Raw genomic sequence first — 14,990 nt, 5'->3', positions numbered from 1 at the left:
AATTAACTCGAAATTCGACTTGATTAACACGAAATTCGACTTGTTATGTCGAATTTCGACTTATTAAGTCAAAATTCGACTTAATTAACACGAAATTCGACTTATTATGTCGAAATTCGACTTATTATGAACACCAGAAATTGTGAAAAAACTTTCTCGTATGTCACCTAGGGGCTTCCGTACAAATCTTATCGACCTGATTCACAAAAATGGAAAATACGATCAAATTACAAAATTCATAGTTAAAACAAAGTTTAAACGGCACTTGACATAAAGAATAAGCTCACAAACTATCTCATAATCGGTCTTATCAACACCTCTAGGTACAACACATGGGCCTGCTACTACTATAGGAACACCAGGAGTAACAACTACAGTAGGAACACCAGCAGTTTCAACTACTATAGGAACACCAGGCACAACTACTGTAGGAACACCAGGAGTTTCAACTACTGTAGGAATACCAGCAGCATCAACTACTGTAGGAACACCAGCAGTTTCAACTACTGTAGGAACACCAGGCACAACTACTGTAGGAACACCAGCAGTTTCAACTACTGTAGGAACACCAGGCACAACTACTGTAGGAACACCAGCAGTTTCAACTACTGTAGGAACACCAGGCACAACTACTGTAGGAACACCAGGAGTTTCAACTACTGTAGGAATACCAGCAGCATCAACTACTGTAGGAACACCAGCAGTTTCAACTACTGTAGGAACACCAGGCACAACTACTGTAGGAACACCAGCAGTTTCAACTACTGTAGGAACACCAGGCACAACTACTGTAGGAACACCAGCAGCTTCAACTACTGTAGGAACACCAGCAGCTTCAACTACTGTAGGAACACCGGCAGCAACAACTACTGTAGGAATACCAGCAGTTTCAACTACTGTAGGAACACCAGGCACAACTACTGTAGGAACACCAGCAGTTTCAACTACTGTAGGAACACCAGGCACAACTACTGTAGGAACACCAGCAGTTTCAACTACTGTAGGAACACCAGGCACAACTACTGTAGGAACACCAGCAGTTTCAACTACTGTAGGAACACCAGGCACAACTACTGTTGGAACACCAGGAGTTTCAACTACTGTAGGAATACCAGCAGCTTCAACTACTGTAGGAACACCAGCAGTTTCAACTACTGTAGGAACACCAGGCACAACTACTGTAGGAACACCAGCAGCTTCAACTACTGTAGGAACACCAGCAGTTTCAACTACTGTAGGAACACCAGGCACAACTACTGTAGGAACACCAGCAGTTTCAACTACTGTAGGAACACCAGGCACAACTACTGTTGGAACACCAGGAGTTTCAACTACTGTAGGAATACCAGCAGCTTCAACTACTGTAGGAACACCAGCAGTTTCAACTACTGTAGGAACACCAGGCACAACTACTGTAGGAACACCAGGAGTTTCAACTACTGTAGGAATACCAGCAGCTACAACTACTGTAGGAACACCAGCAGCTTCAACTACTATAGGAACACCAGCAGCTTCAACTACTGTAGGAACACCAGCAGCTTCAACTACTATAGGAACACCAGGCACAACTACTGTAGGAACACCAGGAGTTTCAACTACTGTAGGAACACCGGCAGCAACAACTACTGTTGGAACACCAGCAGTTTCAACTACTGTAGGAACACCAGGTACAACTACTGTAGGAACACCAGGAGTTTCAACTACTATAGGAACACCAGGCACAACTACTGTAGGAACACCAGGAGTTTCAACTACTGTAGGAACACCAGGTACAACTACTGTAGGAACACCAGGAGTTTCAACTACTGTAGGAACACCAGCAGCTTCAACTACTATAGGAACACCAGCAGCTTCAACTACTGTAGGAACACCAGCAGCTTCAACTACTATAGGAACACCAGGCACAACTACTGTAGGAACACCAGGAGTTTCAACTACTGTAGGAACACCGGCAGCAACAACTACTGTTGGAACACCAGCAGTTTCAACTACTGTTGGAACACCAGCAGTTTCAACTACTGTAGGAACACCAGGTACAACTACTGTAGGAACACCAGGAGTTTCAACTACTATAGGAACACCAGGCACAACTACTGTAGGAACACCAGGCACAACTACTGTAGGAACACCAGGAGTTTCAACTACTGTAGGAATACCAGCAGCTTCAACTACTGTAGGAACACCAGCAGTTTCAACTACTGTAGGAACACCAGGCACAACTACTGTAGGAACACCAGGAGTTTCAACTACTGTAGGAATACCAGCAGCTACAACTACTGTAGGAACACCAGCAGCTTCAACTACATTAGGAACACCAGCAGCTTCAACTACTGTAGGAACACCAGCAGCTTCAACTACTATAGGAACACCAGGCACAACTACTGTAGGAACACCAGGAGTTTCAACTACTGTAGGAACACCGGCAGCAACAACTACTGTTGGAACACCAGCAGTTTCAACTACTGTAGGAACACCAGGTACAACTACTGTAGGAACACCAGGAGTTTCAACTACTATAGGAACACCAGGCACAACTACTGTAGGAACACCAGGAGTTTCAACTACTGTAGGAACACCAGGTACAACTACTGTAGGAACACCAGCAGCTTCAACTACTATAGGAACACCAGGCACAACTACTGTAGGAACACCAGGAGTTTCAACTACTGTAGGAACACCGGCAGCAACAACTACTGTTGGAACACCAGCAGTTTCAACTACTGTTGGAACACCAGCAGTTTCAACTACTGTAGGAACACCAGGTACAACTACTGTAGGAACACCAGGAGTTTCAACTACTATAGGAACACCAGGTACAACTACTGTAGGAACACCAGGCACAACTACTGTAGGAACACCAGGAGTTTCAACTACTGTAGGAACACCAGCAGCTTCAACTACTGTAGGAACACCAGCAGCTTCAACTACTATAGGAACACCAGCAGCTTCAACTACTGTAGGAACACCAGCAGCTTCAACTACTATAGGAACACCAGGCACAACTACTGTAGGAACACCAGGAGTTTCAACTACTGTAGGAACACCGGCAGCAATAACTACTGTTGGAACACCAGCAGTTTCAACTACTGTTGGAACACCAGCAGTTTCAACTACTGTAGGAACACCAGGTACAACTACTGTAGGAACACCAGCAGCTTCAACTACTATAGGAACACCAGGCACAACTACTGTAGGAACACCAGCAGCTTCAACTACTATAGGAACACCAGGCACAACTACCGTAGGAACACCAGCAGCTTCAACTACTGTAGGAACACCAGCAGCTTCAACTACTGTAGGAACAACAGCAGCAACAACTACCGTAGGAACACCAGGAGTTTCAACTACTATAGGAACACCAGGCACAACTACTGTAGGAACACCAGGAGTTTCAACTACTGTAGGAACACCAGCAGCTTCAACTTCTGTAGGAATACCAGCAGCTTCAACTACTGTAGGAACACCAGGAGTTTCAACTACTGTAGGAACACCGGCAGCAACAACTACTGTAGGAACACCAGGAGTTTCAACTACTATAGGAACACCAGGCACAACTACTGTAGGAACACCAGGAGTTTCAACTACTGTAGGAATACCAGCAGCTTCAACTACTATAGGAACACCAGGCACAACTACTGTAGGAACACCAGGAGTTTCAACTACTGTAGGAACACCGGCAGCAACAACTACTGTTGGAACACCAGCAGTTTCAACTACTGTAGGAACACCAGGCACAACTACTGTAGGAACACCAGGAGTTTCAACTACTATAGGAACACCAGGCACAACTACTGTAGGAACACCAGGAGTTTCAACTACTGTAGGAATACCAGCAGCTACAACTACTGCAGGAACACCAGCAGCTTCAACTACTATAGGAACACCAGGCACAACTACTGTAGGAACACCAGCAGCTTCAACTACTATAGGAACACCAGGCACAACTACTGTAGGAACACCAGCAGCTTCAACTACTGCAGGAACACCAGGCACAACTACTGTAGGAACACCAGGAGTTTCAACTACTGTAGGAACACCAGCAGCTTCAACTACTATAGGAACACCAGGCACAACTACTGTAGGAACACCAGGAGTTTCAACTACTGTAGGAACACCAGGCACAACTACTGTAGGAACACCAGGAGTTTCAACTACTGTAGGAACACCTTCAGGTACGACCACAGTTGGAACACCAAGACAAACAACCACCATAGGAACAGCTGTGCCGACAACTACTGTTGGAACACCAGCTCTAACCACATCAGGTTTGTTACAAATACATCGAGTCGTATTCATCTAAGTTTTTCCTTCGTATTGCATTATATCATAACATAGCAAATATTCACTTTAATAACAAAGAAACAGATTAAATACGATATTCATATACAACAAACGGTGAAACATTTTAGGTACAACATCAACAACAATCAGCACAACATCAGCTCTAGTAATTGTCACAACCCCAACTATAACTGGAACACCTCGACCAACAACTACTGTGGGAACTTCTAGACCTTCAACTACTGTTGGAACACCTGGACCAACAACTACTGCAGGACCACCAGGAGTTTCAACTACTGTAGGAACACCAGCAGCTTCAACTACTGTAGGAACACCAGCAGCAACAACTACTGTAGGAACACCAGCAGTTTCAACTACTGTAGGAACACCAGCAGTTTCAACTACTGTAGGAACTCCAGGAGTTTCAACTACTGTTGGAATACCAGGCACAACTACCGTAGGAATAGGACCAACAACTACTATAGGAACACCAGCAGCTTCAACTACTGTAGGAACACCAGCAGCTTCAACTACTGTAGGAACACCAGGAGTTTCAACTACTGTAGGAACTCCAGGAGTTTCAACTACTGTTGGAATACCTGGCACAACTACCGTAGGAACAGGACCAACAACTACTATAGGAACTTCCATATCTACTACAGGTTCGGTTGCTCCTGAGACGTTTCCGCCATTTTCTCATTCCACAAAATCAACAATAGTTACATATCCATCGACAACAGTTCAAACAACAACAACAGTTCCCCGAAGTCAAGGTAATATTTTACTATTGTTTACAGTTGCGTTAGATGTATCTATATAGCATGTAACAAAAATTACTATTTCCTTTTACTTTCAATTAACAGAAAAATGCACGGATTCACTCGTCAATATAAACGACAACCTCATTGAAAGTGTTGTACTAAAAGCCAACAACAACAAAATCATCAATACCTTTACGCTCAGCGATATTGTCAAAAATGGATTGACCGTATCTACGAAAGAAAACAAACCAAGTCTTGTGTTCAAATTTACCGTGCCCATAAACGTTACCGGTCTTACGTTGATTCCAACTAACATTGAGCAATTCACGATCAAATATAGCAGCGATGGTAATTTCTTCACGAGTATTCGTGAAAATGGTGCGGTAAAGGTATGTTTACATTCGGCATTCGGCGGAGCATTAAACACGACGCAAACTTGAAAATGACTATGTATTTGTTGCTGTGATTATTTTCTAGATGTTCAAAGCTAACGTTGACTTTTTCGATACGCAAACATTTTCGGGTTCGGTAACAGTCCCAGCCGCTGCCCGGTACATTTCTATCAACGTATTTAAGTACGTTGATAATAAGTCACCCGAAGCGACGTTGAATATAGTCGACATAGTCGGCTGTTTCCCGAGTAAGAGTAAGTTGTTTTGCGAGGATTTTAGGTTATAGATGTTGTATCGAACGGGGAACAGGAATAGATTTGCTTCTTCGTGTCCGGTTTCCTCATTCAAACCAGCGTCGTTTCAAAGCGTCGAAGAATCATGAATTCTACGTAGCAATATTGCTGCTAATCTAACTCTCAAAACGCCGTCGAGCGACGCCACTTTGTGAATGAGGTCTCCCGCTATGTCATAGTAACGTCGGCTTACGAAACAGTCTCCAATGTTCACCAGAACGAGAGCATTCTCGTGTCCGATACTTCAAACCATCTGCTCAATTGTGACTAAGGCGTAAAGATGGCTTTAGTACATCTATGATTTAGATTGCTTTTATAATTCAATCCATCTACTCGTCTTAATTGTAGACTGTTTCGTTAGCACACTGTGTAGGTGGTTCTCTTTGTAGAATTGTGTTGGTTATTTGTAAATGTGTTTGCAGGTGTAGAATAGATAAAAACAGCATTTTAACTACAAACTTTGCTTTTTTCATACGTGTTGAATTGAAATCTATTTAGTAACAAAGGTACTCAATGTCTGTATTCGAATTGTATGACTTACTGTTAGTTAGATAGTTAGACACCAGGTGGTGTTTGACGTATGATATGAATGCGCTTGTGAACGGGAATTGTGTTTATACAGGTATATATCACTCGTCAAATGCGCGTTGTCATGTATCATATTCAAAACATATGATTTATGGGAGCAGGTTATTAAAATGTTGCACGATCAGTCCTTACATAAGCATCCATAATGTCATGGTTTTTGTGTAGTTGCGTTATAATGGCACATAACCCGTGATCTCGTCCGTTGATATCCCCTTGCTGGGGCTACATTCCCGTCGCTCTGCCCATCGCCTGCGAGGTTTCCCGAGTGCGCGCTGCTATAGTTTTAGTTACCACTTTTCGTCGCGGCACTTCTACCATGTCCGATCACGATATAATCAAATCTATACTAAAACAGTGACTCCGCCTTACTCGGTGAAATTTGATCGTCACATTTTGCAATTTCGAAATATTTTCGTCGGAAGTTCTGCTTTCTTCGGTGCCTAGTAAGGCGGAGCCTACCGAAATTTCTCATTCCAATCATCACTCTACTAAATCTGTTTTCACTCTTAATACAAATGATGCTGAATGCTTTTTCAGCTTCGACGAAGAGCACAATACCAACAACTATACCAAGCACAACCACCGCTACCACCGCGCAGCCCAAAACCACCAGCGCGCCACAGCTTTGCACAGATACAGCCGTTGAACTGATGACGGGCAAACTAATTTCACTTAGTCAAATATCTTCCGTACCATCGCAACCTAACATTTCCGCGGTATATCCGGGCAAAACCGGTTGGGTGGTTGATAAATCGATAGCTAATGCGCCGACTATGACTATCGATCTCGCGCCCAGCGGCTCGCAGCAGCAGCTTCCAGCGCCGGCGGTCGACCAGCTGAAATTAAGCGGCAACGTCGAGACCTATAACCTGTACATAAAAACACTGGTGCCTTACACCGGGAAATGGGTGCGCTACGGGACCACCAGTATTCAAACTAGTGCAAATAAGTTCGCGCAGCGCATACAAAATGTAAAAGAGTTGAAAATCGAACTGTTAACTACATTCGACGGCAGGGCTGATAGAGAATTCACTATAAACCTGAAAGTGTTCGCAGCGTGTTATACCCCGAGTAAGTCAACATTTTTAGACTCGCTTAAGGTGAAAGTCTTGAAGGTCAGTTCTACGACTTCGTAGAACTGAACCGTGTACTTACATTGTGAAATGTCGGGAAGGAATTTATTTCGTATAAGGTTGAAATATCGAAAAGCTTCACGCAAAAAAGCTGTGAATGTCCCGAAGGGTCGATTCGTAGATGCAGAATGGCGATACCTGTATATTATATCATTTGCTACCAATACCGGTTAGCTACGCGCGGTATGATGTCACCGCGCATCTTTAAAATCAGCACCATCTAATTTGGCTTCATTTCATTTGATTCAGGTACGTCAACGACCAAACCGTCAAAAACCACGTCACCAATCGGTACGCAAAAACACATAGCACGATCTTTCCATTATTTTTTTGACACGAAGTTGTTAAATATAATCGAATAGAAATGAAATAAACTGGAAAGTCGTAACGGTCGAATTCTTCTACATTTTCAGTAACTGCATCAACGCCGGGACCAGCGTCCTCGACAAGTCTGCCAAGTAAATATATTCTAAATCATTAAACAATGCTAACCTACATATATCGATGATACGTTAAGTCACAACCTACGACCTATACGGGACAGATTCAAGAACACGATGTTGAACATGTTATCTTTATATCTTTACAGCTTCGACGACGCCAGGTAAGAAAAAAACCCGTTGAAGAGACTTGTACCCCAAATAGCATACTGAATGGACCAAGTACTATCACCATCTAGCAGAAATGCTGATTTATTCGGTTTTGGGTTTTTTGCACTCGTGATTTCACAAACGCACAGTTCCCTACTCGCTGAATATGATCTTATTCCGATTCGTCAACTCTTCAATTGAGGCAGTCCAATCAATTGATCAATTCTCTCTACCGGGGCCGCTTCTACCAGGTTTACAGACGATACTATTCCGGAATAGGTATACACGTAGAGCCTCTCTACCGGGCGCTTTTGTCAAGCTCACAGATTATGCTATTCCGGAATAGGTATTCTGGTCGAAACGAACGCACCAGAAGAGAATTCCAGAATCGGTGCAGAACAATCTAAACTTGCCACAGATTTTTTTGTAGAATACTAGTCTCTGATTCACATCATTACTTATGCATTTATTCTAGCACTTTGTGCTCAAACTGTAATGAAAATAGAGAAATTATTAAAGTATTCCCTTACACTGCTATCCACCTATTCTAGCGCAATGTACTGGGACGTCTGTTGATATCACAAAACACATCACCAATAATCGCCTTACCAGCAACTTGGGCATCTCCGATGTAACGGACATTTTCAAAAAATTTATCGCGGTCGACAAGACTTCGAAACCTTACATCGAATTCGATTTGGCCGATTTCCGGTCACCGTACCTGATGGATATCACTTTACTGGGCAACGTTAAGAAAATGAACATATACATTAATACAAAAGCCGTAACAAACTTTAGAAGAATAGTCGTTACACTCGACCCGAACACGGAAACGTTTCTCCTACCGCACGTCAGAGCCGATAAAATAAGACTGGAACTTATCGAGACACTTTCACCGTCGGATTTGGAGTTCGCTTTGAAATTAATCAAATTTTTGATTTGCGAAGAACGTAAGTGCAGAATATTAATCTCGACGTGCCTTACAATGTCACGATTTCAAAACTTCAACAAAAACTACACGGTTTTCACTTCATTTTATATTTCCGGTAACGAGTTAGATTTCGCTGTTTATAGTTTTGTAGTTAAATCCATCACTGCCAAATCCTTCGCTATGATCTGGATATCGAAAGCTGGAAATGGAGTGAATGTCAAAATCATTAACGGTCAAATTCTAACCCGTTTACTGAGATTACGGATATCTTCCAAAAACTCTCCCCCGATTTTGGTAGTTTGAGGCTTTATCTTTCCGTGTAAACTTCTTGTGGTGAGTCTTTGTATTTGGACGTTGTTGAGCAGTTTTCAACGACTGTATCGGTCAGTCGTTTTGTACAGTACTGTAATGTTTCAAGCATACGCTCTATCACTTTGCGCTATCGAGCCTACTGTCTTTGCAAAGTATTCTTGAGATTTTCAGGGCTAGATTTTGACAGTATCCGCAGTGTACTAGATTTTTTGTTCGGATACTGAACATTGAAATGGAACTATCCCGACAGGATACAAGAAACTTCTGTTTTTGCCATTGGCATAAATATTTCCTGGACAGAAACTTAAAACAAAGATAAATAGGGATGCCAACCAAACTTGAAACAATGGGATAATGATAATGGAGCATCTGGTATCCTATCGCTACACATTTTGCAGAGGTTAAAGGCTATATACGAATTGAGTTTGATGCATTAGCGACAATGACATTGATATTCGCTGTAATTACAACAGAAACATGGTCAACAACATAAGTTCCACCTGGCGAGGACCAGAACGTCAGCAGTTTCTCTAAATAAAATCCAAATAACGAGTAATAAACAATACGATAATTTTCTCGGAATTTCCCCGCAACAGACGATTCAAAATCATCTCTTAACACAACACACATTTTGAAGCGACTACATTTGCATATCCATCATCAATCTTACGTACCAACAACACTTAGCAGCTAGTAAGTGACATTTCAATATTTACAAGTAATGATTACATCAATTCAATGAAAAAACAATAATTATTAAAGTCTTGAGATTAAGTCGTATTAGGCGATCTTCTTGCTTTCACTTGCCATTTTAGTGACGTGTGATGATTCTATTTCTAGGTGTATGTAACGAGCCGATTGAGAACATCGCTGATTTCACGAAAGGAATCATTGATATTTCTCAATTGATCGTATCTCCCGGTTCAAATCCACCAAGCTATGTTGACGCTTATGGCTGGAAGGCACCTCAAAAGCCAAATGGACAAGCTTACCTGATTTATCGTCTATCATCGGCAAATCCTGCCAAACCACCACTGTTAAACAAAATAGCCGTCGATGGAAACATAGCCGAGTATGACGTTTACGTTAAACCGATTGGTTCGACAACATTTGAACTTGTTGGTAAAAATTTGGGAACAAATCTGAATCAACAGCCGCATGTATTTGATAAAGGAGGAATCACAGAAGTGAAAATTGTACCTGTAGTCCCGAGAGACACACAGGATTACTACGGCGTGTTCCAGGTATTTGCAGCATGTGTAGAAAGTAAGTTGTAGGTCACTTCACTGATATATGTCTGGTTTACCATTTCACATTCTATTTGAAACTACGTCAGAAAGAATTGACTCCTAGTCATTAAATACTACATGGTTTCACTTACAGAAGTTGGCCCTGGTACAACAACTCTTACTTTGCCAACAGGACCAACAACTACTGCTCCAGCAACCACTGGAACCGTAACGACTTGGCCAACAGGACCAATATTTACCAGACCAGTAACCACTGGACCAGCAACCACTGGAACCGTGACGACTTGGCCAACAGGACCAATAACTACCAGACCAGTAACCACTGGACCAGCAACCACTGGAACCGTAACGACTTGGCCAACAGGACCAATATTTACCAGACCAGTAACCACTGGACCAGCAACCACTGGAACCGTAACGACTTGGCCAACAGGACCAATAACTACCAGACCAGTAACCACTGGACCAGCAACCACTGGAACCGTAACGACTTGGCCAACAGGACCAATATTTACCAGACCAGTAACCACTGGACCAGCAACCACTGGAACCGTAACGACTTGGCCAACAGGACCAATAACTACCGGACCAGTAACCACTGGACCAGCAACTACTGGACCAGCAACCACTGGACCGGCAACCACTGGACCGGCAACTACTGGACCAGCAACCACTGGACCAGCAACTACTAGACCAGCAACCTCTGGACCAGCAACCACTGGACCGGCAACTACTGGACCAGCAACCACTGGACCGGCAACTACTGGACCAGCAACCACTGGACCGGCAACTACTGGACCAGCAACCACTGGACCGGCAACTACTGGACCAGCAACCACTGGGCCAGCAACCACTGGGCCAAAAACTACTGGACCAGCAACCACTGGGCCAGCAACCACTGGGCCAGCAACCACTGGGCCAAAAACTACTGGACCAGCAACCACTGGACCAGCAACTACTGGACCAGCAACCACTGGACCAGCAACTACTGGACCAGCAACTACTGGACCAGCAACCACTGGGCCAAAAACTACTGGACCAGCAACCACTGGACCAGCAACTACTGGACCAGCAACCACTGGACCAACAACTTCTGGAACAGCAACCACTGGGCCAGCAACGACTGGACCAGCAACCACTGGACCAGCAACTACTGGACCAGCAACCACTGGGCCAAAAACTACTGGACCAGAAACCACTGGACCAGCAACTACTGGACCAGCAACTTCTGGACCACCAACCACTGGACCACCAATTACCGGACCACCAACTACCGGACCAGCAACCACTGGACCAGCAACTACTGGACCAGCAACCACTGGGCCAAAAACTACTGGACCAGCAACTACTGGACCAGCAACTACTGGACCAGCAACCACTGGACCAACAACTTCTGGACCGGCAACCACTGGGCCAGCAACCACTGGGCCAGCAACTACCGGACCAGCAACCACCGGACCACCAACCACTGGACCACCAACTACCGGACCAGCAACCACTGGGACAACAGGTCTGAGTACCACGAAACCCCAGCCAGCACCATCTGGACCAGCAACCACTGGACCAACAACCACTGGACCAGCAACTACTGGACCAAAAACTACTGGACCAGCAACCACTGGCCCAGCAACTACGGGACCAGCAACCACTGGACCGGCAACTACTGGACCAGCAACCACTGGCCCAGCAACTACTGGACCAGCAACTACTGGACCAGCAACCACTGGACCGGCAACCACTGGACCAGTAACCACTGGACAAGCAACTACTGGACCGGCAACTACTGGACCGGCAACTACTGGACCAGCAACCACTGGACCGGCAACTACTGGACCAGCAACCACTGGACCGGCAACTACTGGACCAGCAACCACTGGACCGGCAACTACTGGACCAGCAACCACTGGACCGGCAACTACTGGACCAGCAACCACTGGGCCAGCAACCACTGGGCCAGCAACGACTGGGCCAAAAACTACTGGACCAGCAACGACTGGGCCAAAAACTACTGGACCAGCAACCACTGGACCAGTAACCACTGGACCAGCAACCACTGGGCCAGCAACCACTGGACCAGCAACCACTGGACCAGCAACTACTGGACCAGCAACCACTGGGCCAAAAACTACTGGACCAGCAACCACTGGACCGGCAACTACTGGACCAGCAACCACTGGACCGGCAACTACTGGACCAGCAACCACTGGACCGGCAACTACTGGACCAGCAACCACTGGGCCAGCAACCACTGGGCCAGCAACGACTGGGCCAAAAACTACTGGACCAGCAACGACTGGGCCAAAAACTACTGGACCAGCAACCACTGGACCAGTAACCACTGGACCAGCAACCACTGGGCCAGCAACCACTGGACCAGCAACCACTGGACCAGCAACCACTGGGCCAGCAACCACTGGACCAGCAACCACTGGACCAGCAACTACTGGACCAGCAACCACTGGGCCAAAAACTACTGGACCAGCAACTACTAGGCCAAAAACTACTGGACCAGCAACTACTGGACCAGCCACCACAGGACCAGCAACCACTGGACCAGCAACCACTGGGCCAGCAACCACTGGGCCAGCAACGACTGGGCCAAAAACTACTGGACCAGCAACCACTGGACCAGCAACCACTGGGCCAGCAACCACTGGACCAGCAACCACTGGACCAGCAACCACTGGGCCAGCAACCACTGGGCCAAAAACTACTGGACCAGCAACCACTGGGCCAGCAACCACTGGACCAGCAACCACTGGGCCAGCAACCACTGGACCAGCAACAACTGGGCCAAAAACTACTGGCCCAACAGGAACGCCTGGACAGACAACTACCATTGGTAAGCGAGATTCTATATTTTAATCAAACTATCAAAATCGATTCTTAAAATTTTAGATTAAGCATACTTTCAATTTTATCACAGGTGTATGTAACGAGCCGATTAAGAACATCGCTGATTACCAGAAAGGAATCATTGATATTTCTCAATTGATTGTTTCTCCCGGTTCAAATCCACCAAGCAATATTGACGCCTATGGCTGGAAGGCACCTCAAAAGCCACAGGGACAAGCTTACCTGATTTATCGTCTATCGTCGGCAAATCCTGCCAAACCACCATTGTTAAACAAAATAGCCGTCGATGGAAACATAGCCGAGTATGACGTTTACGTTAAACCGATTGGTTCGACAACATTTGAACTTGTTGGTAAAAATTTGGGAACAAATCTTAATCAACAGCCGCATGTATTCGATAAAGGCGGAATCACAGAAGTGAAAATTGTACCTGTAGTCCCGAGAGACACACAGGATTACTACGGCGTGTTCCAGGTATTTGCAGCATGTGTAGAAAGTAAGTTGTAGGTCACTTCACTGATATTTGCCTTGTTTGCATTTTGCATTCAATTTGAAATCATATCACAAAGAACTGACTGATTAACCGGTTTCATTTGCAGAAGTTGGCCCTGCTACAACCCCTGTTACTTCGCTAACTAGTCCAACAACAACTACTGGGCCAACAGGTCCAAAAACAACTGGACCAGCAACCACTGGACCAGCAACAACTGGGCCAGCAACCACTGGGCCAACAGGTCCAAAAACAACTGGACCAGCAACCACTGGACCAGCAACAACTGGGCCAGCAACCACTGGGCCAACAGGTCCAAAAACAACTGGACCAGCAACCACTGGACAAGCAACAACTGGGCCAACAGGTCCAAAAACAACTGGACCAGCAACCACTGGACCAGCAACTACCGGGCCAACGGGTCCAACAACTACAGGACCAGTAACCACTGGTCCAGCAACAACTGGGCCAGTAGGACCAACAACTACTGGACCAGTAACGACTGGGCCAGCAACCACTGGGCCAACTGGATCAACAACTACTGGACCAGTAACCACTGGGCCAGCAACGACTGGGCCAACAGGACCAACAACTACTGGACCAGTAACCACTGGACCAGTAACGACTGGGCCAGCAACCACTGGTCCAGCAACAACTGGGCCAATAGGACCAACAACTACTGGACCAGTTACCACTGGGCCAGCAACCACTGTGGTAATACGTCCAACTACTACTGTATCAATAATACCAACAACCACAGTATCGACAGGACCAACAACTACTGGACCAATCACCACTGGGCCAACAGGCCCAGCAACTACTGGACCAATTACCACTGGGCCAATAGGAACAACAACTACTGGACCATCGGGAATAACAACGACTGGACCCATCACCACTGGGCCACCAAGTCAAACAACTACTGGACCAGCAACCACTGCCCCAACAGGTCCACCAACTACTGGACCAGTAACCACTGTGCCGCCAGGTCAAACAACAACGGGACCAATAACCACTAAGCCAATAGGTCAGACAACTACTTTTTCAACTAGACCCACAACTACCGGACCTACAAGACCGACTACTGGCCCAACAGGAACGCCTGGACAGACA

General features: G+C 45.5%; 2 protein-coding genes across 2 annotated transcripts in view; both read left to right on the top strand.

The window, feature by feature from the left end:
* The first annotated feature begins 7,088 nt into the window (after nucleotides 1-7,088).
* LOC141911611 (uncharacterized) overlaps nucleotides 7,089-14,990 on the top strand; it is a 58,989-nt gene continuing 51,087 nt past the window's right edge. The window contains exons 1-3 of the mRNA XM_074802599.1: nucleotides 7,089-7,386; nucleotides 7,862-7,906; nucleotides 8,038-8,052. Coding sequence (XP_074658700.1) covers nucleotides 7,089-7,386; nucleotides 7,862-7,906; nucleotides 8,038-8,052 — 358 coding nt within the window. The remainder of the gene's footprint in view (nucleotides 7,387-7,861; nucleotides 7,907-8,037; nucleotides 8,053-14,990) is intronic.
* On the top strand, nucleotides 8,763-14,322 carry LOC141912163 (uncharacterized). Its single transcript, XM_074803378.1, has 5 exons — nucleotides 8,763-8,988; nucleotides 10,122-10,547; nucleotides 10,665-13,373; nucleotides 13,458-13,883; nucleotides 14,027-14,322. The coding sequence occupies exons 1-5, from the start codon at nucleotides 8,763-8,765 to the stop codon at nucleotides 14,320-14,322; spliced, it is 4,083 nt and encodes a 1,360-aa protein (XP_074659479.1).

This window comes from Tubulanus polymorphus, chromosome 10, assembly GCF_964204645.1.
Source record: "Tubulanus polymorphus chromosome 10, tnTubPoly1.2, whole genome shotgun sequence".
Classification (NCBI taxonomy): Eukaryota; Metazoa; Nemertea; class Palaeonemertea; order Tubulaniformes; family Tubulanidae; genus Tubulanus; species Tubulanus polymorphus.
This window is presented reverse-complemented; position numbering and strand designations above follow the sequence as displayed.

Coding starts and splice junctions, on each gene's coding strand:
- LOC141912163 (XM_074803378.1), top strand. CDS start 8,763: ATGGATATCACTTTACTGGGCAACGTTAAGAAAATGAACATATACATT. Junction 10,548..10,664: donor ATTTGCAGCATGTGTAGAAA/GTAAGTTGTAGG, acceptor TTTCACTTACAG/AAGTTGGCCCTGGTACAACA. Junction 13,884..14,026: donor ATTTGCAGCATGTGTAGAAA/GTAAGTTGTAGG, acceptor TTCGCTAACTAG/TCCAACAACAACTACTGGGC.